This window comes from Acomys minous (genome assembly GCF_964271855.1).
Source record: "Acomys minous genome assembly, chromosome: 2".
Classification (NCBI taxonomy): domain Eukaryota; kingdom Metazoa; phylum Chordata; class Mammalia; order Rodentia; family Muridae; genus Acomys; species Acomys minous.
The window spans coordinates 52,751,423-52,778,737 of NC_140484.1; the positions used below are offsets into that span (position 1 = coordinate 52,751,423).

Sequence of the window (27,315 nt, forward strand, 5' to 3'; positions counted from 1 at the left end):
TCTGTCTCTGTGGGCACCTTCGCTCACACGCACACACTCCTCCTTCTGTCTCTGTGGGCACTGTGCTCACACGCACACACTCCTCCTTCTTTCTCTGTGGACACTGTGCTCACACGCACACACTCCTCCTTCTGTCTCTGTGGACACTGTGCTCACACGCACACACTCCTCCTTCTGTCTCTGTGGACACCTGTGCTCACATGCACACACTCCTCCTTCTGTCTCTGTGGGCACCTGTGCTCACACGCACACACTCCTCCTTCTGTCTCTGTGGGCACCTGTGCTCACACGCACACACTCCTCCTTCTGTCTCTGTGGGCACTGTGCTCACACGCACATACTCCTTCTTCTGTCTCTGTGGGCACCTGTGCTCACACGCACACACTCCTCCTTCTGTCTCTGTGGGCACCTGTGCTCACACGCACACACTCCTCCTTCTGTCTCTGTGGGCACCTGTGCTCACACGCACACACTCCTTCTTCTGTCTCTGTGGGCACCTGTGCTCACACGCACACACTCCTTCTTCTGTCTCTGTGGGCACCTGTGCTCACACGCACACACTCCTCCTTCTGTCTCTGTGGGCACTGTGCTCACACGCACACACTCCTCCTTCTGTCTCTGTGGACACCTGCGCTCACACGCACACACTCCTCCTTCTGTCTCTGTGGGCACCTGTGCTCACACGCACACACTCCTCTTTCGGTCTCTGTGGGCACCTGTGCTCACACGCACACACTCCTCCTTCTGTCTCTGTGGACACCTGCGCTCACACGCACACACTCCTCCTGTCTCTGTGGACACCTGTGCTCACACGCACACACTCCTCCTTCTGTCTCTGTGGGCACCTGTGCTCACACGCACACACTCCTCCTTCTGTCTCTGTGGGCACCTGTGCTCACACGCACACACTCCTCCTTCTGTCTCTGTGGGCACCTGTGCTCACACACACACACACTCCTCCTTCTGTGTCTGTGGGCACCTGTGCTCACACGCACACACTCCTCCTTCTGTCTCTGTGGGCACCTGTGCTCACACGCACACACTCCTCCTTCTGTCTCTGTGGGGACACCTGTGCTCACAAGAACACACTCCTCCTTCTGTCTCTGTGGACACCTGTGCTCACACGCACACACTCCTCCTCCTGTCTCTGTGGGCACCTGTGCTCACACGCACACACTCCTCCTTCTGTCTCTGTGGGCACCTGTGCTCACATGCACACACTCCTCCTTCTGTCTCTGTGGGCACCTGCGCTCACACGCACACACTCCTCCTTCTGTCTCTGTGGGCACCTGTGCTCACACGCACACACTCCTCCTTCTGTCTCTGTGGGCACCTGTGCTCACACGCACACACTCCTCCTTCTGTCTCTGTGGGCACCTGTGCTCACACGCACACACTCCTCCTCCTGTCTCTGTGGGCACCTGTGCTCACACGCACACACTCCTCCTTCTGTCTCTGTGGACACCTGCGCTCACACGCACACACTCCTCCTTCTGTCTCTGTGGACACCTGCGCTCACACGCACACACTCCTCCTCCTGTCTCTGTGGGCACCTGTGCTCACACGCACACACTCCTCCTCCTGTCTCTGTGGGCACCTGTGCTCACACGCACACACTCCTCCTTCTGTCTCTGTGGGCACCTGTGCTCACACGCACACACTCCTCCTTCTGTCTCTGTGGGCACCTGTGCTCACACGCACACACTCCTCCTTCTGTCTCTGTGGGCACCTGTGCTCACACGCACACACTCCTCCTCCTGTCTCTGTGGGCACCTGTGCTCACACGCACACACTCCTCCTCCTGTCTCTGTGGGCACCTGCGCTCACACGCACACACTCCTCCTTCTGTCTCTGTGGACACCTGTGCTCACACGCACACACTCCTCCTCCTGTCTCTGTGGGCACCTGTGCTCACACGCACACACTCCTCCTTCTGTCTCTGTGGGCACCTGTGCTCACACGCACACACTCCTCCTTCTGTCTCTGTGGGCACCTGTGCTCACACGCACACACTCCTCCTCCTGTCTCTGTGGGCACCTGCGCTCACACGCACACACTCCTCCTTCTGTCTCTGTGGGCACCTGCGCTCACACGCACACACTCCTCCTTCTGTCTCTGTGGGCACCTGTGCTCACACGCACACACTCCTCCTTCTGTCTCTGTGGGCACCTGTGCTCACACGCACACACTCCTCCTCCTGTGTCTGTGGGCACCTGCGCTCACACGCACACACTCCTCCTTCTGTCTCTGTGGACACCTGTGCTCACATGCACACACTCCTCCTTCTGTCTCTGTGGGCACCTGTGCTCACACGCACACACTCCTCCTTCTGTCTCTGTGGGCACCTGTGCTCACACGCACACACTCCTCCTTCTGTCTCTGTGGGCACTGTGCTCACACGCACACACTCCTCCTTCTGTCTCTGTGGGCACTGTGCTCACAAGCACACACTCCTCCTTCTGTCTCTGTGGGCACTGTGCTCACACGCACACACTCCTCCTTCTGTCTCTGTGGGCACCTGTGCTCACACGCACACACTCCTCCTTCTGTCTCTGTGGGCACCTGCGCTCACACGCACACACTCCTTCTTCTGTCTCTGTGGACACCTGTGCTCACATGCACATACTCTCCAGTACAGGTATAAATAACTTAAAATAAAATGTTTTGGGGCCCTGGGCACAGTGGCAGAAGCCTGTCATCCCAGCACTCAGGGAGGCAGAGGTAGGTGGATCTATGTGAGCACAAGGCTAGCCTGGTCCACAAAGGGAGTATAGGAAAGCCAAAGCTGTTACACAGAGAAACCCTGTCTCAAAAACCAAAAGAAAAAGAAAAAGAAAAAAAGTTTTTGAGGTTTATGTTATATTTTATGTGTATGGGTGTTTGGCCTGCATGCATGTCTGTACATAACATGGATTCCTGGTGCCCACAAAGGCTAGAAGAGGGTTCAGACACCCTGGAATTACTGATCCACTATGTAGGGTCTGGGAATCAAACCAGGGTCCTCTGCAGGATCAGCAAGTGTACTTAACTGATGACTTGTCTTTTCTTTTCTTCCTCTTTCTTTCTTTCTTTTTTGCTTTTCAAGACAGGATTTCTCTGTGTAGCCCTGGCTATCCTAGACTCACTCTGTAGACCAGGCTAGCCTCATACTCACAGAGATCCACGTGCCTCTGCAACCCTGAGTGCTAGGATTAACGGTGTACACCGCAACCACCACCACCCGGCTAGACCATCTTTTCAAAATCAGAAATAAAATAAATCTCAAAGAAAAATATGGAGGGATAAAGAAATGAGAGGTAGATTTTGAATCCTGCTGGAACTGTCACTTCTTAGCACTTAATGAGGTCACATCATAGCTGGCTATCCATCTGTAAGTCACTAGGACAATTCTCTTCTCCCAAGTCAGATGGGAAGACTCAAAGAGCTGTGCACACCTCACAGGGCCTGGCATTCTCAAGTTGGAACCATGTAGCCAGGGAGAACCTTTCAGCTGCTCCTGGTCCCAATCTTTCATGTCACCTTCTCCCCAGGACCTGTCTCTCCGAGTGACAGTGGCTGAGAGCAGCAGTGATGGCCGTGGGGACAACGTGGGCCATGTCATCATTGGGCCAGCGGCTAGCGGCATGGGCACCACACACTGGAACCAGATGCTAGCCACGTTGCGCAAGCCTGTGTCCATGTGGCATCCAGTCCGGCGAAACTAACAGCCGGGGCAGGCCAGGTGGGCAACAGATCCACCAGATCCTGTCACCATCTCAGTTCTGTCCAGCGATGCCCTCTCCATAGCCAGCTGGAGCTGTGAACACCAGGGCTGCCCCCACCTCCTGGGAGGGTCCTCATCAGCCATCTTGGATCCTCTGTCTAGACTGTTGTGGAAGAATGGGTGTGGCTCTTCTTCTGGGGACCCGGGGTGACCCCGGGGTAGCTGGCCGGGGACCTAGCAGACATACCAACTGTGTGGTAAAGAGTCTTAGGAAGTGTGTCCCTTGGCCTGCTGAGGGACGTGGGCTTTGGAGCTGGCCAACTCCCCTTCTGCCGTTCTCCTAGAGGCCAGCTGTTAACAAGTCTTGAAGAGCTAGTCCCTGTACCGACAGGGCTAACATTAACAAGAGGCAGTGCCCAGGATGCCAGGCAGTCAAGATGCCCCTCTCCCATCCTGGTTGATCGACTTGGTGCCAAGTAACAACTGAGGCAGATGCACTTAGGAAGGAACCCTGGGGTCTGAGGGGGAACAGACCCCCTTGTCTCTCAGACAAAGAAGGAGTGTGCTTTGAGTGTTGGGGAGAAAACAGCATCCCAGATTTACCATGAGGCCAGTGAAGTTAGCGGTGAACAGTCAATAGAAAGGGATGCGAACTAGCCCATCCAAACGCAGGCTCTGCCCGCTGCAATGGGGACAAGGAGACGCTAGGAGACCAGGGACAGCAGAAGAAGCCATTAGGCCACATGAAGGCTCCCCTGACCATCCACCTCTGAGAGAACCAGAAGTCCCCAGGGGGCCAGATCCAGGCCCTTGCGCTATGCCCAGTGCAAATCAGCACACATCTACTAGTGTTAGCCGGTGTCCTTCCAGGCCAGTATCTCTTGAAAGGAAGCTGTCAGGCAAGTTCTCTGGGTCAAGTTCCCTAAAACAGAGACAGCAGGGGTAGCCAGCCTTAGCCTGGAGCCAGTGGGAACTCTAGGGAAATGGTGTTCAGAAGCTGAGGGCTGAGTTGGACCAGAATCAGGCTTTGGCTCCTTACCTGGTCAGAGTTAGCGAAGGGATCACACCCCTCCAGGTGTCATAAAGAGGCAGGCAGTGACTGTCATTTGATAAAGCCAGTCCCAGAGAAGTGGCAATGTTTGGCTCCTTCTCTCTAGATTTAAAGGGATAGTGGGGCTGGGGGTGGTAAGAAAAGGGCTCAGGTGGCTGCCTGGGCCCTCTAGTCCCTGGCCCTAAGGAATCATGGAGACCCAGCTCCAAGCAGGCCTAATCAGTTGCTGTCGATGACAAGGGCATGGGGTGCTAGCAGAGGGGCAGGGATCAACAACACTGTAGGCAGGATACCTCCTGCCACACTGGGCCCCACTGAAGCCAGGCTTCTCACCCTGCGGCCAATATCAAGAGGTGAAAACTGGGCCTGGGATACTGGTGGCTGAGCCAGGCCTTGTCCTCTGGAAGCCCCAGACTCTTTCTAATCCAGTGTCTTTGCAGGGCAGACCACATCCTTCCCCACCCCCACCCCCACCCCCACCCTCCATCCCCTTGCCTTTTCCTTCTATACTGCATGAAATGTTGTTGACAGTGCGCCCGGACGGCTGTGGTGGCGACCAAGAATGCTGACTGGAATGATTCTTGAACAAAAATAAAGCTGGGACAGGAAAGGGGCTTGCAGGGAGAGCCCTGCTCAGCCTCGAGTCATCTTACTCTCTTCACTGGGAACCTGCCTAGACCTTGGGCGCCACAGGGGTGCTGTGTGCTGTCCTTTCACTGCTGCCAAGGGGGGCCATCTTGGATCTCCTGGGGAAGCTCTGAAGAAGGACTACAGTACCAGCCCTGGTAGGGGAAGGGGGGGGGGGGAGATGGGGAAGTCAAGAAAGGCTTCCTGGTGGCCACGCTTAGATGAGTATTCAATCCATAAGGCAGGAAAAGCATTCCCAGTAGACAGTCCATCAGAAGAAGGCAGGAAGGGACATACACTGCCTGGCTAGTGCAGGGGAAGGGAACCGAGATAAAGGAGGGAGAGCAATGGCCAGACATGGGAGAAGGGCCTCACAAGGTCATTGAGCATGGGTGCTCAGCCTGCAGCCCAGCAGCACTTCAAGGCAGGCAACCAAGGCATTCACTTTGTAGAGATACAGAAACCAGAGTTCAGAGACAATAGGTAACAAGCCTAAGACCACACAGCCAGAGGGTCACAGTTGGGATTCCGGTTGGAGAACCCGTGCCCTGACTCCCAGGACACACTGCCCTTTCTCCAGTTCCTCAAAAGTCACTGAAGGGCAGCTAAGAACCTTCCAGATCCCAGCTTACTTCTTCCTCTTCTTTCTTTCTTTCCCCTGGGAGTTCACAAGTTAGGTAAGAATTTACATTGTCTCAGTAAGAGGCAGATGGGGCAGATTTGATCATATTCATTGTATGCTTGTATGGAATTCTCAAGAATAAAGCCCCCCCCCCCCGCCTCAGTGTACCATGCCTGTAATCCCAGCACTCAGGAGGTACAGGCAGGCAGATCTCTGTGAGTTTAACAGCCAGGACTACACAGAGAAACCTCATCTCGAAGGATCATAAATAAATAAAGAATAAAAATCCCCTCCCCCACCCCGAAACAGGCATCCCTGGCTTTGGCTGCCTCTGTGCTGGGATTAAAGGTGGGCCACCACTGCCCAGCATAAGAATAAAGAAAAATGTAAATTCTCAGCATCTGCAGTAGGTCACAGGTCACAGACCAGTGTCCCATGTCTGGAGAACCGTAGCCTGGCAGAGAGCAAAGAGGCAGAGGGAGATGGGCTAAGGCGGCCACAGCATCCCAGGTGAGGTCGGTCCTTGTGCTGCTGGCAAGAGGGAGCCAGGGAAGGGCTCAGAGCGACAGCAGCCTCCAGTGAGGAGTGAAAACCTGGAAGGGAAGTGTTTTGTCGGGAGAGGGGGCAAGAGGCCAGGCTGTGCAGCCATCTCTAGGTGTGGGGTTCATTAAAGAGTACTCAAAATGAGGGGTTCTCTCAGGACAGTGGTGACGCACACTTTTAATCCCAGCACTCGGGAGGCAGAGGCAGGCGGATCTCTGTGATTTCTAGGTCAGCCTGGTCTACAAGGTGAGTTCAGGACAGCCAAGGCCACACAGAGAAACCTTGTCTCAAAAAAAAAAAAAACAAAAACAAAAAAACGAGGGCCAGAGAGATGGCTCAGAGGTTAAGAGCACCGACTGCTCTAGCAGAGGTCCTGAGTTCAATTCCCAGCAACCACATGGTGGCTCCCAACCATCTATAATGAGATCTGCTGCCCTCTTCTGGCCTGCAGGAGTACAAGTAGGCAGAGCACTGTATAAATAATAAATCTTTTTTTAAAAAAATAAATCACTATGTAGACAAGACAAGGATATGCCTGGATTCCTCTTTCTCCTGCCTCCACTTCCCAAGCGCTGTGATTAGAGACATTTGGCACCACCGTGGCATAATTTTTGAGGATTCTGCATGAACAAACTCTGGAACTCAAAGCCTGCATTTGAGGCTTAGCTCTTCCAACTGCCAACTGGACCTTGGCCAAACTCTCTCTCTTCTTGGAGACTCCGTTTCTTCACTTTTCAAAGATGCGAAGGAGTCATATACACTTCAAAGGACAGAACGGAAGGTCACGTGCCACATGTCAGACACATAGTAGGGGCTCAGTTTCTGTGAGGGCAAAGCTTGAGCGGCACAGGCCACGCTGAGTCAGGGGGCTTTTGGAGTCTGACGGTTGGGACTAGAGGGAAGGCATGAAATGCTCATACAAAGGCTTGGGGGGAAGTGCACCCCAGGTCATGTGCACCCTGCTGAGGCTCCCCAAAGGCAAGACCAGATCCACACAAAACACCCAGGGGAAGCCCAGGGGAAAGCCCAGGTCATGGCCTGCAGAGAGCAGAGTAGCCACACAGTGGCAGCAAAGAATCAGAACAGCCTGAGATGCCTTGCCACCGCAGGGGAGTGTAGAAGTGAGCCGGAACTGGGGGCAGAAAGTTAGGGGGCCTATCCTTGATGCAAGCAGAGGCTGGAGAGTCATGCCTTCTCTGCAGAGCATACGGTGCCCCGCCCTCTCTGCCCCCGCCCCCACCCCCGCCTCTGGTCACATGTTATATGTACTTACCCATCATTTGGTTTTGCTTACTTATGTATGTATTTATTTATTTTTGTAGCCCAGGCTTCCTGGAACTCATAGAGAACCACTGCCTCCTTAGTGCTAGGGTTACAGGTATGTGCCACAACGCTCAGCCACTTGGCCAGTTTGGTTCTTCGAATGCCTCTTTCCTTTCTTCCCTTCCTCCTTCCTGCCCCCTCTCCCTCCCTGTGTTCTTTTCTTCCTCTTTTCTTCATTTTATCCTTTTCTTTCTCTTCCTGTGTTTGTCTAGGCAGGCTGTCAATTAGACATAATATCCGGGAACCACAGCTGGCGCCAGTCTGAGATAGTCTGGGGTACAGAAATGGGTCAGCTGCGGTCCCTGCTCTTGAGGTAGTTAGTCGTGGCTCTGCTGGAGACCTGCATCACCAAGAACAACATTCCAGGCCAACGCTGGCCCCACCTCCCCTGCCATTCTGAGGCCTGCAGGGCAGTCACATGCTACCAGGGGTTCATAAAGATTCTCGGGTTGGGATTGATGCAGCCTGGAGGGGGCTGAGTCACCCATGGGGCCAGGCCAGGCCGGAAGTCCACAGCAGGCACAGTAAACAGAAAAGCAGCAACAGCACCCCGGTGAGGCCAACTGTGCGGGGAGGGCCACCTCCCCACTCCAAAAATAAACTTCAGGAAAACAGTGTAGTCCAGAGTCCAGCAATGTCAGATTTGGGAAAATTCCTGGCTGCCAGGCCATATGGCCATGGGTCAGTGGAGAGCTGATATGCCTCTTGTAGGAGCCTGAGTGTTGATGAGGCTGGCCTGGATATGGGAAGACCAAGTCCTGACTCTGGGTCTTATCGGCCCAATCCAAGCAGCTGCCCCCGTCTGGGGTTCAGCCCGAAACAAGAAGCAGAAGCCTATTTCACAGTATGAGAGGCAGAAGCCATATACACAATAAGTGAGATTTGGGCCCGGCGTGATGGTGCACACCTTTAGTGCCAGCACTCGGGAGGCAGAGGCAGGTGGATCACTGTGAGTACGAAGCCAGCCTGATCTACAAAGTGAGTCTAGGAGAGCCGAGGCTACACAGAGAAACTCTGTCTCGAAAAACTGAAAAAGAAGAAGGAAAAGGAGGAGGAGGAGAAGAGATTTGGGACAACCTTAGGGTCTCAACTGGGTCCACATGCCATTGGCCTCTTAACTATAATTGGAGCTTAAACAAGAAGTTACCCTCCACTGTGAGTTCGAGGCCAGCCTGGTCTACAAAGGGAATCTAGGACAGCCAAGGCTACACAGAGAAACCCTGTCTAGAAAAGAAGAAGAAGAAGAAGAAGAAGAAGAAGAAGAAGAAGAAGAAGAAGAAGAAGAAGAAGAAGAAGAAGAGCAACAACAACAAATGACAACAACACAAAGAACAAGATCTAGGCCTCGGTTTCCTTTTCTGTAAAATGGACCCAGCGATTCCTGCCTCCTGGTGGACAGTCCCTGAATAGCAGCTACCACCCGTCAGTGGGTGCTGTTATTATTAGGAGGTATACAGAGAAACTGTAAAGTGTGACAGTTGTCAAGTGTGTCATTAGAGTGATTATCCCTATAGCAACCAAGGCCAACCGCCTCTGCCTGACTCTCAGCTCACTCCACCCTGGGCCCAGCTCCACCTGCTTACCAGGCTGGCCTGGTGACAAGAGCAGGGATGACTAGGCTCACAGCTGACTGGAGTGTTGGGGGGGGGCACCCTCCTCACCACTCCTTGGATTGGGCATCTTGCTCACCTACACACCCAGCTTCATGCCAAGTCCTGCCCAGCCCTGTGGCAGTTTCGGGGAAGGGGCATCCAAAAGCTGGAGCTGGGGAGGCTCTCTCCACGCAGCTGACCTCTGGCCACCACCCTGAGGGAAACTGGAAACTGCCTCCTTGAGGTACAGTGAGAACCAAACAGGGCTGAAGTCCTTCTCACGTGCCTGACTTTGAATACAATGGGGATGAAGTCATGACCAGACGGAGGTGGGAGGTGAAAGCCAAAGACTTCTCACCAAGTTCCACCTGGCTTCCATGTAAACACGCAGAGACAGGGAGACCCTTGCCCCTGCCTGCCCCCTCACCCCCTTTTTTCTTTAGACAGGGTATCTAGCCCAGGATGGCCTTAAACTCACTGTATAGCCAAGCTGACTTGAACTTCTGATCCTCCTGCCTTCACCTCATCGGTGTTGGAATTACAAGCCTTCAAGTTTATGGGGCGCTGGGGATGGATCCCAAACACTCTAGCAACACAGCTACGTTTCCAGCCCACTTACACCCATTAAAAGCTTTTTTAAAAAAAATATGACCACAAAGAAGGAAGAGGGGAATTAGAGGGCAGTGAGATTTACTCCTGAAATCTGATGGCCCAAGAGACTGCTCAGCAGAGACGGCTCAGCAGTTAAAATTCTACCAGCACCCACATGGTAGCTCATGGCTGTCTGTAACTACAGTTCTTGGGGATCTGACACCCTCACACAGACATACGTGCAGACAAAACACAATGCATTTAAAAAAAAAAAAAACCAAAGTGCTCCACCATCCAAATACTAGCTCCTCAGCCAAGTCCCGCCCTCTGTCCTGTTGCTAGGAAGGCGGGGGCGGGGCTACCTTACGCCAACCTCTTTGATGTTCTTTTGAAACACCTCTGTCACTTTTCCCTCAAGACTCTGCCTCTCCCGTCAGAAGGTCTTCCTCATCTACCCCTGGTGAGGACTTCCTTTTCCTTCCTCCTGTCCCCCGCATAGTTCTCACACTGATGACCGGCCCACCTCCCACTCTAGGCTTCGCACAGTAGAGGTTTTGACTTAAACAGTGCAGGGTCCCCAGACGCTCGGGAACTAAGAACCATCTGCGTGGGGTAAATATCATGCCAAGGAGCTGGAGAGATGGCTCAGAGGTTAAGAACGTTGGCTGGTCTTCCAGAGGGCGCAGGTTCTCCCACATGGTGGCTTATAATGTCTGTAACTCCAATTCCAGCGCATTCCGAGTGCAGAGGGCACCGGGCATGTATGTGGTGCACCAGACGTGCATGCAGATAAAACACCCGTACACGGACTCAAGAAAAATAAAAAGCAAAAATAAGTATTATACTAAGAACCTTTTATGACATCAGCCCTATGCCGGAGCCTGCTCTGAGCTCTATAAATGGAAGGTTCCATAGTTTTCCCTAGATCACTGGCTGCCTGGGCGAGACATGTGGTAATTGACCTTCATTGAGACTTCCTGGTGCTGGCTGAAGAGGTCCTGCAGTGACCAATAAGGGCATGCCCGGGCCACTCCTTTCTCATCTGGTCTACAACGTCTGGAGGAGGTCTAGGTTGCTAGGTCCCGAAGCCACAGAAACTCATGTTTATTCCTCTATCCATCCATTCATTCATAAAAATCACCTCCCACTCATGGCAGATGGACCAGGTGCTTCCTCCCTTCCTGTCCTCAGCCGCTCTCTATCTACCTGTCTACTTATCTTCTCTCCCACGAGCTCTGGATGCCCAGGGTAGGCATAGATCTCCACCCACCCCTGAGGCCTCAGTGACTGCACACAGTAGGTGCTGCAAAAGTGCTTCTTGAGTGGCCAGACAGGACGACAAGAGACCGGACCCCGGGAGCGTCCACGCCTGGCTGGCCGCTGCACGCCTGTCCTGGCCGGGGCCTCTCACCTGAGCTGGGTGTCCCCCGCACCCCCCTCCCCCGGCCGCCTCCTGCCAGGGCCGCCCCGCTCCCACTTCCTCCCGCCGCCCCGCCCCTTCCACATTCCTGTCCCGCCGGGCCAGCCCCGCGCCCGCCGCAGCCAGCTCCCGGCACACCGCCCGCTGCTCGGCGCCCCGCCGTCGGCCTTCCCGGGATGAACGCGCCCCAGGCTGCGGGAGAGGAGGCGCCGCTCAGCGGGCGTTCGGTCAAGGTGGTCCTAGTGGGCGACGGAGGCTGCGGGAAGACGTCGCTGATGATGGTCTTCGCCGACGGGTCCTTCCCAGAAGTGAGTGCCCTCACTCCTGTCCCTGCCCGGTCCCTGCGCTGGGACGCTACTAGTATGCGGGTCTGCCTGAGAGCTGCCTCGAAAGTACCCAGCTCCAGCCTCCTGGGTGGGGATCCCAGCAGGGCCTGGGGTTGAAGGCAGAGTTTTTCAGATGTAGCCAGTAGGATCGAAGTGGGACTAATGGCACTTAGGAGGAGGGGTGTCACAGGGACTGAACTAGGCCACCTGGGGAAAAAGCAAATCCTAAGAGAGCAGTTGTTGTCACAACTTGGCTAAGAGAGAATGAGGACTTTGGAGCTACACTGGCAGCAGGAAAAAAAAAAAATCAAGCCTTTGCCTCTTACAGCTGGGTCCCTTTGGGCAAGTGCCTTACCCTCTCGGTGCCTTTTTCCCCCAACTGCATGATAAGATTGACAGTCTCTACCTGAGTTCATTGAAGAACGAGTGGGTAGAGGTGAAGAGCTCAGCTCCAAGTCTGCATGCAAGAGCGGCTCACTGAAAGTTGATAAATGGCCAGGCGCGGTGGCACGCCGCTTTAATCCCAGCACTCGGGAGTTCGAGGCCAGCCTGGTCTACAAAGAGAGTCCACGACAGCCAAGGCTACACAGAGAAACCCTGTCTCAGAAGGGGAAAAAAAAATTGATAAATGATGTCCATTGGGAGACACCAGCTCTTCTCCATTCCTAGCCGTATGGTGCAAACCCCATGCTTCACTTTAGAGGGGAAGATGTTTGTGTGTGGAGCATACATGCTTCTCTGAAGAGCCCTATTCGTCTTATGACTTGCTTTCTCATGGGGGGAGGGGAGGCTGAGGGACAGCCCGGTGCAGTACCGGGTGCAGCCTAGCTCTCTGGGCTTGTCACAGTAAGTCCTCCAGGACAAGCTATTGGCTGTCCAGCCAGCTCAGCAGACCCCGTGGCCTCTCTCTCTGTGCCTCCATGAGGAGCAAAACAAACCCACAGGGGTCCTGGATGCCCGTGGGTTTGTTTTGAGCAGCGAGTCTTCTCCCTTCCCTGTCCCTGTCCCTGTCCCTACGTCCTTGCAGCCTCTGGGATTGTGCCGAGGTGGGCAGTCTGATGGAGGAGGCTGGATAAGCTGGTCTGGCCGCTCTATACCAGTGAGCTGCTGGTTTTTGTGGGGTTTTTGGTTTGGTTTTTTTTTTTTGGGGGGGGGGGTTGTTTGTTTTTGTTTGTTTGGACTTTAGTGGTTTCTGTTTTGTTTTTGAGACAGCATATCACTGTGGAGGCCTTGAGTGCTCCATCCTCCTGTCTCAAGCCCCGAGGGTTGCTGGGACCACACGTATGTGCCACCATACCCAGTCTTTGGTTTTGTGGTTTGCAAAGCTGATGTCACCTCCCTTGACCAGCTATACTTTTTTTTTAAGTTGAGTAGATATTCTCCAGGTCTTTAGGTACTGCCCGTTGGAACCGGACCATCAAGGGAGCCCGGGGATCAGAGAAGGGCAGCTAAAGACAGAGGTGGGGGGTCGGCACTATTGGCCTGGCTCTGCTATTCTATGCGGTGGCAGAGACAGCAGGAGCCAAACTAATTCCATACGAAAACCCCTGTATGTTTTACAGCACACTTTGGAGTGACAGAAGAGTGGTCACCAGCGGGATGGACCAACCTTGTCCTTGGTCCTCCTTTGTCTGGGAGTTTCCTGGCATGAGAGAGGGATGTTTTTAGTTGGGTTGGGTTTTGTGTGTGTGTGTGTGTGTGTGTGTGTGTGTGTGTGTGTGTGTGTGTGTTTGGGTTTTTTTGTTTTGTTTGTTTGTTTGTTAGCAAGTTAGATATGTAACACCATTAGAGACAGGGTTTTTCTGTATAGCCCTGGCTGTCCTGCAACTGGGTCTGTAAACTAGGCTGGCCTCAAACTCAGAGATTCGCCTGCCTCTGCCTGGGAGTAAAGGTGTGTTCTACCACTGCCCAACTGGCTTGTTGAGACAAGGTCTCAAGTAGCCCAGGCTGACCTCGGATTCAATATGTAGCCAAGGATGTTTTCTGGTCCTCCTGCCTCCCTGCCTCCCAAGGGTTGTGACTGTGACACAGGCTTTTGAAGAGACCATGGGGTAGCTCTGATCTGAAGCTCTGGTCACCTTGCCCTGCCCAGGGCACTCCACGTCCTCTGAAGCCACCACTGCTGTCTGGTGGCCCAGCCTCAGCCTCTTCTGCCCCAGGTGGCCCTAAAAGCCGGGGGAGCCAGCAGCCTGTGGGTTTAGGTTGCTTTTCTGCCTGCCTCAAAGGGCAGAGAAGAGTGAGTGCCTGGAGAAGCCCCGATGCCACTCATCGATGTAGCCCAACCTCAAGTGCAAGGCAAAAGGGCAAAACCAGAGCTTTATGGGGCAGGGAGAGGCCTCAGGCCCGAAGATGTGTCAGCTGGCACTGAGAACGCAGTCGTTCTTAGTGGCTTACAAGACCGGGCCAGGAGGTGGGAGAGAGCACCCAGCCTGCAGAGCTAGCCAAATCCGAAGCTCTTGTCAGACTTCTTCCGTTTCCACAGGTGTTCTACCTGGGGAATCCTGTCCTCTTTCTGTCATAGTCCCCTACCTGTGAACCCCAGGAGGGCAGGACTGGGGCTGAGTCATTTCTGTCCTGGTCAACCCATGCCAGGCCTTGTGTCTCTTCATGAGCAAAACTTAACAGATAAGATTAGGTACGTCTGGGGTGCGGGGGGGGGGGGGGGGGGGGAGTCAAAGAACACCACAAAAGGCACAGATAAAGCCACATTCCAAAGTAAGAGGAAGGGCGTGAGGCAGGTAACACAACCCCTTCCAGCTCCTGTCAGATCTGTCTGACGTCAGGAGCAGGAACCGGTGAGTTCAGAAGAGGCAGGTGGCTGGAGTGGCCCCTGAAGACACAGTGCCCGCCCTGCTTCTGCCTAGCCCAACGAGTCACTTTCTTTCCCCAGAGCCCCTTGATGTTACTGAGTTTGCAGGACTCAAGGGAAGAGTTTAGGCAGCAGTGGGCTGGGACCATTTTCACAGGCGTTTGTGAGGCAGAGAGCTTTGTCACCAGCCATCCCAAAGCTCAAATCAGAAGAGCCCCTCAACTGTTATGTGAGTGACCACACTAGGGTTTCTGATGCAGAGGTCAGTACCTCCACAGTGACAAGTCAAAGGTCAGAGGCCAGAGGAAACAATTGTGTTTTAGGGGTTTATTGCTGTGAAAAGACATCATGACCACAGCAAGTCTTTCTCTTTTTTTTAATTTTGGGTTTTTGTTGGTTTTGGAGAGGGGTTGGGTTTTTTGTTTGTTTGTGTTTCAAGACAGGATTTCTTGGTATAGCCTTGGCTGTCTTAGAACTCACTCTGTAGACCAGGCTGGCCTCAGAGATCCACCTGCCTTTGCCTCCCAAGTGCTGGGATTAAAGGTGTGCCACCGTCGACAGGCTGACCACTGCAACTCTTTTGTTTGCTTGTTTGTTTGTTATTTTTTTGTTTTTCTGAGACAGGGTTTCTCTATGTTATCTTGGCTGTCCTGGACTCGCTTTGTAGACCAGGCTGGCCTTGAACTCACCTGCCCCTGCCTCCCGAGTGCTGGGGATAAAGTTGTGTGCCATCACACTTGGCAAAAGAAAACTTTTAATTGGTATTGGCGTACAATTTCAGAAGTTTAGACCATTATCATCATGGCAGGAAACATGGCAGCACGCAGGCAGACGTGGTGCTGGAGGAGGAGCTGAGAGTGCTACATCTTGATCTACAGGCAGCAGGAGACTATGGCACACTGGGCGTAGCTTGAGCATAGGAAACCTCAAAGCCCTCTTCCACAGAGGCACAGCTGCTAATAGCGCCACTCTCTGTGAGCCAAGCATGCAGACCCATGAGTCCTATGGGGCCGTTCCTATTCAGACCACCACAGCTGAGGATGGGAAAGGATATTAGGGCGAACAGTGACCATAAATGCCGGACCAGGTCTTCCCTTTGCATTGTGAAGTGACACCCTTTTTCTTAACCAGTGATAGTACAGGGCCCAAGGCCACACACAGCTGGCTCCTAAGCCGGGCTCATTTGATCGTAAAGCTGGTGCTACCCTCACACTACCCTCCCCTCCAGTAGGAAAAAAAATGCCCAAGGGAAGAAGATTTAAGCATACACAGAGGAGTAGGAAGGCAGCCTGGACCCTTGTCTGTTCCTGTCAGCACAGAGGAACAGAACATCCATGCCAAGTTCTCCATCTTTCTTCAGCTACCTGCTTTACCCTCTACTGCATGGCCTCCCAGGTGCCTTGAGGACATACTCTAGGACGTGCCCCTCCCAGCTGGCCAGGGCCTGACTCAGAGGACCGGCAGGCAGTCTGGCCATCAGAGGAGCAGGCATGATGTCCTCCTGAGTCATAGACAGGTAGGAGCCCTGCCTGACGTGGGAAGGGAAGAGGCTAGTGGTCTCGGCACCATGACCCTACAAGCCAGCCCTGGCCAAGTGACAGAAGCCTAAGAGGTCCAAAGTGCACGAGGTTGAGCCATGAATGATGGCTCGTGCCTGTCATCCTAGCACTCAGGAAGCTGAGGCAGGGAAACTGCAGTATGTTCCAGGCGGCCCTGAGCTATCCAGTAAGAACCTGTCCAGCAAAGAATGAGGGGAGAGAGGGAAGCCGAGATGCCTCAGCAGGTAAAGACACTTGCCACCAGCCCTGACTGCCTGAGTTCCATCCCCAGAACCCACACAGTTTAAATGTAATTAAAAAAAAACAAACAGGGGATGGGAGTGAGGCTCAGTTGGTAGAGTGCTCACCCAGCATACGTAAAGTCCTGGGTTCAACCTGCACCACCACATAAACCAGGTGTGGTAGTGCCTGTCTGTGCTGCAGGATTCAGGAGGTGGTAGCAGGAAGATCGTAGGTTCAAGGTGCCTCTTGGCTATATGAGACCCTTGTCCAAATAATAAGACAATAACAGGATCAGGAGGTCCAGGGCGGCTCATAGCAAAAGGCTGCAGATGTAGCAGTTTGGCAAACTGTTATCACCTGTGGCTCAGGCCCTGTTCTGCTAAGGTTCCTAGCTTTTCATCTAGCTATCAAACCTGTCAGGTCCACTCCAGCCACTGTAGAAAGGCTGCACCTCCAAATCTGGGGCACAAGCAGGTAGGGGTGGGGCTTTGGAAGGGGCAGGAAAGAGAAGGGGAGCCCTGGAGAAGCCAGCCAGGCTCCAGTGGACAAGCCTGGGGTAGGAGAGGGAACTGTCTTGGTTAGAGTTTCTGTTGCTGCAAGGAAACACCATGGCCCAAAAGCAAGCTGGGGAGGAAAGGGTTTGTTCATCTTACACGTCCACGTTGCTGTTCATCGGTGAAAGTCAGGATGGGAATTCAAACAAGGCCACCTCCTGGAGGCCAGGAAGTGATGCAGAGGCCCGGGAGGGGTGCAGCTTACTGGCTTTCTTCCCCTGCCTTGCTTAACCTGCTTTCTTATAGAATCCAGGACCACCAGCCCATAGACACCTGGGCCCTCCTCCATCAATCACTAAGTAAGAAAATGCCCAGGACTGGAAAGATAGCTCAGTGGTTAAGAGCACTAACTGTACTTCCAGAGGACCTGGGTTCAATTCCCAGCACCCACATGGCAGCTCACAACTGTAACTCCAAGATCTGACACCTTCATACAGACATACATGAGGGCAAAACACCAATGCCTTAATTTTTTTTTTTTTTTAATTAAGGGCTGGAAAGATGATTCAGAGGCTAAGAGCACTGTCTGTTCTTCTGGAGGTCCTGAATGCAATTCTTAGCAACCACGGTAGTTCATAACCATCTATAATAAGATCTGGTGTCCTCTTCTGGCCGCTGGCTCACATGCAGACAGAATACCATATAAATAATAAATATATTTTTTAAATGTATTTAAAGAAGGAAAGAAAGACAATGCCCAAGCCAGGCATGGTGGGGCATGCCTGTAATCCCAGCACACGAGGAGGCAGAGGCAGGCAGATCATTGTGAGTTCAAGGCCAGCCTGGTCTACAAAGCAAGTCCAGGACAGCCAAGGCTACACAGAGAAACCCTGTCTCAAAAAAAAAAAAACAAAAAAAAACAAAAAATGGAGCTGGAGAGATGGCTTAGAGGTTAAGAGCACTGGCTGCTCTTCCAAAGGTCCTGAGTTCAATCCCCAGCAACCACATGGTGGCTCATAACCATCTACAATGAGATCTGGTGCCTTCTTCTGTTGTGCAAGTATATATGCAGGCAGAACACTGTATATGCAATAAATAAATAAATCATAACACACACATACAAAACCCAACCTCCTCCCCCCGCCAAAAAATAAAATAAAATAAAAAAAGAAAGAAAATGTTCTACAACTGGACCTTATGGAAACATTTTCTCAACTGAAGGTGTCTCCTTTCAGATAACTCTAACTCTAGTTTATGGTCTAGTTGACACAAGACTAGCCAGCACAGGGACTGTGCCCTGGGTAACCCACCCTGGAGAGGCCACAACAGGGGCCTGTGTGAGATGGGATCAGGAAGTCAGGCTGAGATGGGGAATCTGCTCAGATTCAAGACATTTGAGGGGATTCACACACGGTGATGTACGTCTCTAATTCCAGGCTTCAGGAGGTGAAAGCCAGAGGATTGTAAGCTCTAGCTGAGACTGGGCTACATAGCAAAACCTCATCTCAAAAGAAGCCCCCGCCCCCAGAAAAGGCCAGGCATGGTGGTGCAGGCTTTGAATCCCAGCACTCGGGAGGCAGAGGCAGGTGGATTTCTGTATGTTCTAGGCCATCGTGGTCTATATAACAAGTTCCAGGCTAGTCAAGGTCACACAATGAGACGGGGGTCTGGAGAGACGGTGCTTGCAGAAGACCCAAAATCCACACAGCGGATCCAACTGTCAGTAACGCCAGTTCCAGGGGATCCTTTGTTTCCTTCTGACCTCATGGGGAAGAGCAGGCCTGGTACTACTTGCGTGTAATCCCAGTACTCAAGAGGCTAAGGCAGGAGGATTGCCATAAATTCAGGTGTAGTCTAGGCTGGCAAGACCCCAGCACAAAAGAAAAAAAAAAAAAGTCAGGAGTGATAGAATGTTGCACACCTTTAATCCTGGCACGTGGTGGCTGAGAACAGAAGAATCAGGAGTTCAAAGCCAGGCTGGGTTTTATGTGCGCCCATCTAAATTGCAGAGGGGGTGGGTGTAAAGGAGACCCCCAAAACTGGGAACCTGAGCTCCCCAAGACAGATTGAATCTTCTTTAGTACAGGCTCCTCAGTGCTCAGAGCTAGGCCTGGATAGAGTGCTAATGTTTACTATATGACTATATGAATGAACAAGGGAAAAAGTGGGAGTAGGTTAAGCCTTCCCAGGAAGAGAGGCGAACTCAGAAGTGGACACTGGACAGAGCTAATGCAGCAGCCAACATGTATGGGTGCTTGTTTTGTACCAGGCTATGCCAAGTGCTTTACTTGCATCTTTTCTTTTCTTTAGATTTTTCTTTTCTTTTCATTTCTTTTTTTTCTTTTTTTTTTTTTTTGTATACAGTGTTTTGCCTGCATGTACACCTGCATGCCAGAAAAGGGCACTAGATCTCATTACAGATGGTTGTGAGCCACCATGTGGTTGCTGGGAATTTAACTCAGGACCTTTGGAAGAGCAGCTAGTGCTCTTAACCTCTGAGCCATCTCTCCAGCCCCCTTTTTTTTTTTTAGATTTTTCAAGACAGGATTTCTCTGTGTAACAGCCCTGGCTATCCTTAGCTGGCTTTGTAGACCAGGCTGGCCTTGAACTCACAGGGATCCACCTGCCTCTGCCTCCCGAGTGCTAGGATGAAAGGCATGAACCACCACGCCCACCTACCTGGACCGTTTCCTTAACTCTTTAATGGAATGTTCTGCCACACTGTGGGGACTGCAGTCTTCCCTTTCATAATCTATGGAAGCATGGCCAGGGAGGATGGGGACCTTCCTGGCACCAGGCTCTACGCCTTTCCCCAAGGCTGGTCACTGTGACACGGGGAGCCTTCTCAGAAACAGCTACAGTAAGGGGTTATGGGTAGGTATTCCTGGGGTGGGATGGGTGGGGTGGGGGCATCCGGCTTGCCCCAGATCCCTCAAAAGCTTCCTTAACTCTGTCCTCTTTCTTCTTCAGAGCTACAACCCCACAGTGTTTGAGCGCTATCATGTCAATCTGCAAATAAAGGGTAAACCCGTGCAGCTCCAAATCTGGGACACAGCTGGTAGGTGTGGGGCTTTGGGAGGGGCAGCGGGGAGAAAGGGAACCCCCAGTGGCTTATGAACTAACCAGGAGGCCAGCTAGTCTTCAGAGGACAGACACTGACAACAAGATGGTCCCTAGGAGCCTCAACCCTTTACCTGTGTGCCCACTTCCTCAACCCAGGGCAGCCTCAAGAGACAGGCTGGTCCTGGCCTGCCAAGCCTTGAACCCTAAATTTAGCTTCTCTAAGACCTCCGAACCTTGGCCTGAACCCTCCAGCCTCTTGGCCTGGCCCATACCTGGGTTAGCTCAAAACTAAACTCAGGGAGCCCCACCAGCCTGCTTGCATTTGATCTGCTAAGACCCTTTCGTTGGGGTCGCATCTGCCCCATGCCCTCACTGCACAAGCAAGAGCCAAGTGGGGTTCCTAAGCCTGGCCTCTGCCTCACACTCACTCCTCGAATAGAGTCTTCCAGCCCTGGCTTCTCCAGGCCAGCGCTGCCACTTCCCATGGGCAAGGCAAATTTGAGCCTCCCCAAGGCACAATCCTTGACCCTACCCTGTAAAAGCCCAGGTCTGCTAAGGTGACCTCCTTATGTTGAAGAGATGCTGAGAGCAGGCAGGAGGACCAGAGGCCGTGACTCCTCCCCTTTCCCTAGGGCAAGATGACTATGACCGCCTCCGGCCCCTGTTCTATCCTGATGTCAATGTCCTGCTCCTCTGCTTCGACGTGACCAATCCAAACAGCTTTGACAACATCTCCACCCGGGTAGGTGCTGGGGTGAGGGAGGCATCACTTCAACTTCCGGGCCGCTGTTCATCAGCTGTCAAAGCAAGGCAGGCCCGAGGCTGGACAGGTGGCTCCAGTGGTTAGGTGGGCATGCTGGGCTGGGCATGGGCCTTTAATCCCAGCACCAAGGAAGCAGAAGCATGTGTGTTTCTGTGAGTTTGAGGGCAGCCTCATTTACATAGTGAGTTCCTTGGAGCACACAATGAGACCCTGGAGGGAGAGAGAGAGAGAGAAAGAAAGGCTTTATATGTATTGTTTATGTAGACAACCCGTTCCCAGCATGTGTGTCAGAGAGCTCACGACCTGTAACTCCAGCTTCTGGACTCTGACACCGTCTTCTGGACTCTCTCCAGACACATATATACACATACATTATTTTAAAAAATAATAAGGTGTGGTGGTGCACGCCTTTAATCCCAGCACTCAGGAGGCAGAGACAGGTGGATGTCTGTAAGTTCAAGGCCAGTCTGGTCTACAAAGCGAGTCTGGGACAGCCAGGGCTACACAAAGAAACCTTGTCTCAAAAAAACAAAACAAAACAAAACAAAATAAGTAAATAAATAAAATTTAAAAATAATAAAGAGGCAGAGGAGATGGCTCAGTAGTTAAGAGCACTTGTTGCTCTTGGAGAGGACCCAGGCTCAGTTCCCAGCACTCACGTGGTGGATCACAGCCATCCTTAACTCCGGGGGATCTGAACTCCAGGTGACATGTATGTGGTGCAATACACACATGCAGGCAAAACACTAATTAAATAAACTAAAAGTCTTTAAATAAATGGCGGGGTTTTTGTTGTTGTTGTTGTTGTTGTTTTGTGTGGTTTTTGTTTTTGTCTTTTCAAGAAAGGGTTTCTCTGTGTCTTGGCTGTGCTGGACTCACTTTGTAGACCAGGCTGGCCTCACACAATCTACCTGCCTCTGCCTCCGCAAGTGCTGGGATTACAGACATGCACCAACAGGCCCGACAAGTAAATATCTTTCTTTCTTTTTTTTAAATCTGTATTTATTTATTGTGTATGAGCACTCTATTTGCATGTATACCTGTATGCCAGAAGAGGGCATTAGGTCACATTCATAGATGGTGGTGAGCCACCATGTGGTTGCTGGGAATTGAACCCAGGACCTCTGAAAGAGCAGCCAGTGCTCTTAACCTCTGAGCCATCTCTCCAGCCCCTAAATATATTTCTTAAGTGCTATGGCCTGGAGATGACTCAGCGGTTTGGAGCACTGGCTGTTCTTCCACAGGATCTGGTTCAACTCCCAGCACCCACACAGTGGTTTATAACTCCTTATAACTCCTGTTCCAGGGGATCTGATGCTCTCTTCTGGCACCTACAGGCACACCATGCATGTGGCGCACAGACTAAAAAAAAATTCTTAAATGCCAGGCATAGTGTCACACGCCTTTAATCCCAGCACCCAGGAGGCAGAGGCAGGCAATGTATAGGAGTAGGAGGCCAGTCTATAGTGAGTTCTTGGCTATCCAGAGATTTATACAGCTGAGTGGTGGTGGTGCTACAGTCAAGGCTACACAGAGAAACCTTGTCTCGAAAAACCAAAACCAAAACAAAACAAAAACAAAAAAAACCATATAGCCTGGCGCAGTGGCACACACCTGTAATCCCAGCACTCAGGGAGGCAGAAGCAGGTGGATTGCTGTGAGTTCAAGGCCAGCCTGGTCTACAAATTGAGTCCAGGACAGCCAAGGCTACACAGAGAAAACCCTGTCTTGAAAAACCAAAAAAAAAAGAAAGAAAGAAAAAAACTTGCCATGTCGGCATGGTAACAATCCCAGCACTTGAGAGGCAGAGGCAGGAGGATATCTGTGAGTTTGAGGCCAGCCTGGTCCACATAGTAAGTTCCCCCGGCTAGCCAGGGACACACAGTGAAACCCTGTCTCCAAAAAATAAAAAGAGCTCGCCATGTAGTGGATGTTGTTCTCGCATTTACATGGATGTATTTGTTCACTTACCTTCCGAGTAGTCAAGATACTTCCATTATTGGATTGAATCGCGTTCTATTAAGGTGGCAGCTCTGGGGTCGGAGCCCAGGCAGTTGGCTACGCGCATTCTCCAGAGCTATTGCTTGAGCACATCGCCGGACCAGGCCCTGGCACTGGCTAGGGATGGGGAGGGATTTGTGGTGCCTGTGATGCCGTGGCAACAGGGAGTAGATTCTGGATCCTTCTAAAAGGCCAAACTCCAAGATTCGCTAATGGATTGCAGGCGATGAGAGAGACATTAGACTAGAGCAAGCGGAAGGCGGAGTCCCTTCTTCTCCTGGATGAGGAGCAGCCTGAGATAGGGTGGAGCCCCAGGCCTGTGGCCGCTGGAACGTGCAGGTCTCCCCGAGGGAGTGTGGGGCTGCCCTGAAGAAACCACTGAGGAGCCCTACCAGCTGGGGAGGGTACAACCAAGAGACCTGAGGAGGCCACCCAGGGAGCCAGACCTGCTAGTGGAGAGGAGAGCAGAGCCATGGGAGAGGAGGGGCACAGTGGGGGAGAACCGGGAGAGCTGGAAGAGCGGAACAGCGGGCCCTGGATCCAGTGCAGACTGCTCTCAAGGAAGTGATCGTGGGGCCTCTGTTCCCACAGGCTCCGCCCAGCTGTCTCACAGTGGGGTTCAGTGGAGCCACCCAGCAGCGTCTTCCCTAGGTATGGAGAGACTTCCTGGGCCCCGTTTTAGTTCCAGGAGCCAGAGAACTTTAGAGACCGGCCTGTCTCTGACTCCTGAGTACTGGGGTTAATTTGGTTATTGTTTTATTTATTTTTTCGTTAGTTTAAATCTGAGAAGGGTACAGCATCACACGGATTCTGTATCCAATGGCCTTTGAAGGAAGGTTGCTTCGGAATTTGGCACGAACCATGCCACTGTTTCTTTTTTCTAAATATATTTTATTAATTTATTCGTATTACATCTCAATTGTTATCCCATCCCTTGTATCCTCCCATTCCTCCCTCCCTCCCATTTTCCCCTTACTCCCCTCCCTATGACTGTGACTGAGGGGGACCTTTTCCCCCTGTATATGCTCATAGGGTATCAAGTCTCTTCTTGGTAGCCTGCTATCCTTCCTCTGAGTGCCACCAGGCCTCCTCATCCAGGGGACGTGGTCAAATATGGGGTACTAGAGTTCATGTGAAAGTCAGGCCCCACTCTCCACTCAACTGTGAAGAATGTCCTGTCCATTGGCTAGATCTGAGTAGTGGTTCGAAGTTTACTGCACGTATTGTCCTTGACTGGTGCCATAGTTTGAGCAAGACCCCTGGCATGCCACTGTTTCTATGGGGTCCTAGTTACTCTTCCCCAGATGGTTTTGTTTGGTTTGCCTCCAGGAGTCACTGTGTTGTTGTTGTTGGGTTTTTTGTTTGTTTGTTTGTTTTGTTGTTGTTGTTTTATACACATAAGCACATCTCTTGCCTAAGTAGAATTTAGTTTCATCTTGGGCAGAAACACCTTCAATTTTAAAAGGAGCCAAGTGTTCTCTTTGATTCTGGAGACCTCACTTGTAGCCAGCAAAAATGAAAGGAAGAGAGAGGATAGAGAGAAAATTATTTATACATATCTATGCTTCCTCGAGACGCTCTCTCAGGCCTTGAACCCTCTGTAGCTGAAGATGACCCTGAACTTCCGACGTTCCTGCCTCCACTTCCCAAGTGCTGGGATGACAGGTCTGGTTTATGTAGGGTTTTGTGCATGCTAAGCCGGCACTCTACCAAGTGAGCCATGGCCCCCAAGCCAGGGCATAGACATTTTATTTTATTTTTATTTTTATTATTTTTGTTGTTGTTGTTCTGAGACAGGGTTTCTCTGTTATCTTGGCCGTCCTGGACTCACTTTGTAGACCAGGCTGGCCTCGAACTCACAGCAATCCACCTGCCTCTGCCTCCCTGAGTGCCGGGATTAAAGGCATGCGCCACCACGCCAGGCTCGGGCATAGACATTTTAAATGATAACCCTCACAGAGTCCTTGCTCCCCGAATGTTAGTTCTGCTCACTGTCCTTGTTGGAGTTACACCGACAAACCCACCCGAGGGTCAGAACTCCCGGTGGCTCACACAGAACCCTTCCCCCTGCAGTGGTACCCAGAGGTGACACACTTCTGCAAGCGAGTGCCCATAATCGTGGTGGGCTGCAAGACAGACCTGCGCAAGGACAAGGCGGTGGTGAACAGGCTGCGGATGAAAGGGCAGGAGCCGGTGACCTACCACAGGGTAGGAGGTTAGCCCTGGGTGGGAAGCCTTGGGGGAGGGACCCTCAGGGTACTCCCCTTGAAGTCCATGGTCTTAGGTCCTTCTCTGCCTAAGGGTCTAACGGTTTAACCTGCCTTCTCGAGTTACTTGTCCACTGACCACTTAGAGTACCCTAGAAAAGCCCCACTTCCCACTGGTGTCCTCAAGACTCCCGTCATAGCCAAAAAGGCTGCAGGGACACCAAATGTGAGTTTCCCCTCCTGCGACCCCCGCCCCCCCGCAGGGTCACGACATGGCAAGGTCTGTAAGAGCAGTGACCTACCTTGAGTGTTCGGCTCGGCTCCATGACAACGTGAAAGCCGTCTTCCAGGAAGCAGCGGAAGTGGCTCTCGGCAGTCGCAGGCGTAACTTCTGGCGGCGGGTTGCCCGGAATTTTTGCATGTTCACCTGAGTGGTTTGGAACCCACCTTGCCTCTCACTTTCCTCAGCTGGAGAGAAACACATGAACAGACCTTCTACTCTGTTGACTGGGCTGGACCTAGTCCCCAGGCTGAGCTGTTAGAACCACACCTATACAGATGGGCTCTGTTGAGGGCTGGGCCCTGGATCCAGACCCTTTGCTCTGGAACCGTTAGTAGACTCCATGTGCCGGATCCTGGACTTGCATCTTGAGTGGGGTCTGTGCGGCCTGGTTGGCGCCACCTTGTGGCTATTCTCTGAGATGTACCTACAGGACCTATGGTTCTAGAGACCATCCTGCCAGGGCCAACACCCTGCCCTGCCCCGCCCCTATTCATCCTATTCATCCCATTGATACGTGTAACAACTAAAATGACATCACTTGTTATTTGTGTCCTGACTCTTGCTTCAAAGCATCTTTCTATACTGCTAGGTAGGGAAGAGCCCACTCATGTAGACCCAAGCTGACTTTATCACATCTAAGACCTTAGGAAAGTTCTAGGCCTCAGCCTCCTCATCTGTAAGATGGTCAATCAGAAATTACATCAAGTGCGCTGGAGAGATGGCTCAGTGATTAAAGAGCACTGTCTGCTCTTCCAGAGGTCCTGGGTTCAATAACCAGCAACCACATGGTGGCTCACAACCATCAATAATATGATCTGATTTCCCCTCTCTGGCCTGCCGGTGTACATGTAGGCAGAGCATTGCATACATAATAAATGTAAATCTTTTTTTTTTTAATTACGCCAAGCATGAGTAAAAGTCATGAGGACTAACACATGCAAAGAGCTTAGCAGGTGCCTAGCTTGGAAGGTACATTTTCTTTTTGTTTTTGTTTTTGTTTTTCTGAGACAGGGTTTCTCTGTGTAGCCCAGTCTGTCCAGGAACTCACTCTATAGACTAGGCTGGCCTCTTACTCAGAGATCCGCGTGCCTCACCTCCTGAGTGCTGGGATTAAAGGTGTGTGCCACCAGCACCCAGCTGGTAAACACTCTTTACCACATGTTCACACACTTGTAGGGCCAGGCATGGTCGCGCATGCCTTTAATCCCAGCACTCAGGGAGGCAGAGGCAGGTGGATCTCTGTGAGTTTGAGGCCCAGCCTGGTCTACAAAAGCAAGTCCAAGACAGTCAAGGCTACAGAGAAACCCTGTCTCGAAAAACCAAAAGAAAGAAAAAGAAAGAAAAGAAAAGAAATTATATCCTGGAGCTAGCGCAGTGATGCTTTACAGGTGCCACCATATAAGCCTACCAACTGAAGTTCAACCCCAGAACTTCCATAAAAAGCCAGATGTGGGGTTGGTGAGATAACTCAGCAGATAAAGGTACGAAGACTGATGACCTAAGTTCCTATTACCCATGTGGTAGGAGGAGAGAACTGACTCTGCAAGTTGTCCTCTGGCTTCCATTCACATGCCTTGGTATAAGACCACCCAAACACATGCATGGTAAAACTAAAATGTAATTTTTTTAAAAATTGCTTAGATCAAGGCCAGCCTGGTCTACAAGGTAAGTTCAGGACAGCCAAGGATACACAGAGAAACCTTGTCTCAAAAAAACAAAAAATAAAAAATAAAAAAATATAAAATTGTTTAGAAAGAGCTGGATGGTGGTAGTACATGCCTTTATTGTGAGCACTCGGGAGGCAGAGGCAGGTAGATCTCTGTGAGTTCGAGGCCAGCCTGGTCTACAAAGCAAATCCAGGACAGCCAAGTCTACACAGAGAAACCCTGTCTCAAAAATCCAAAAATATAGCCAGGCATGGTGGTGCACCCCTTTTGTCCCAGCACTCAGGAAGCAGAGGCAGGTGAATCTCTGAGTTCAAGGCCAGGGCTAGTTGCAGGACACCAGGGCTACACAAGCAAACCCTGTTTCAATAAATAAACAAATAAGTAAATAAATAGATATAACCTACATGTGTGAGTGTACATTGCAGCAGTCATGTCAAGATGGGAGGCAC

The 27,315-nt window shown here is 51.9% G+C and overlaps 2 protein-coding genes across 3 annotated transcripts in view; both read left to right on the forward strand.

Moving 5' to 3' along the window:
• SYT12 (synaptotagmin 12) overlaps positions 1–7,053 on the forward strand; it is a 48,782-nt gene extending 41,729 nt beyond the window's left edge. Inside the window, exon 8 of the mRNA XM_084772618.1 lies at positions 3,531–7,053. Within this exon, the coding sequence (XP_084628744.1) occupies positions 3,531–3,704 (174 nt within the window). The 3' untranslated portion in view covers positions 3,705–7,053. The remainder of the gene's footprint in view (positions 1–3,530) is intronic.
• Positions 7,054–11,544: 4,491 nt separating this feature from the next.
• RHOD (ras homolog family member D) lies at positions 11,545–25,743 on the forward strand. 2 transcript variants are annotated; one of them, XM_084750441.1, is made up of 5 exons: positions 11,545–11,780; positions 19,853–19,940; positions 20,578–20,687; positions 24,783–24,924; positions 25,180–25,356. In XM_084750441.1, exons 1-5 carry the CDS (start codon positions 11,649–11,651, stop codon positions 25,221–25,223), a joined length of 516 nt encoding a protein of 171 aa, XP_084606567.1. In that variant the 5' UTR covers positions 11,545–11,648; the 3' UTR covers positions 25,224–25,356. The 2 variants fall into 2 exon arrangements, with proteins under 2 accessions (XP_084606567.1, XP_084606566.1); XM_084750440.1 differs by having other exon boundaries at positions 11,548–11,780; positions 24,783–24,917; positions 25,180–25,743.
• Positions 25,744–27,315: the final 1,572 nt, after the last annotated feature.

Excerpts from the sequence above, each read along its gene's own strand:
- RHOD (XM_084750440.1), top strand. The coding sequence starts at position 11,649 with ATGAACGCGCCCCAGGCTGCGGGAGAGGAGGCGCCGCTCAGCGGGCGT. Across the intron at positions 11,781-19,852 it reads CCGACGGGTCCTTCCCAGAA|AGCTACAACCCCACAGTGTT; the intron begins GTGAGTGCCCTC and ends TTTCTTCTTCAG. Across the intron at positions 20,688-24,782 it reads TTGACAACATCTCCACCCGG|TGGTACCCAGAGGTGACACA; the intron begins GTAGGTGCTGGG and ends TTCCCCCTGCAG.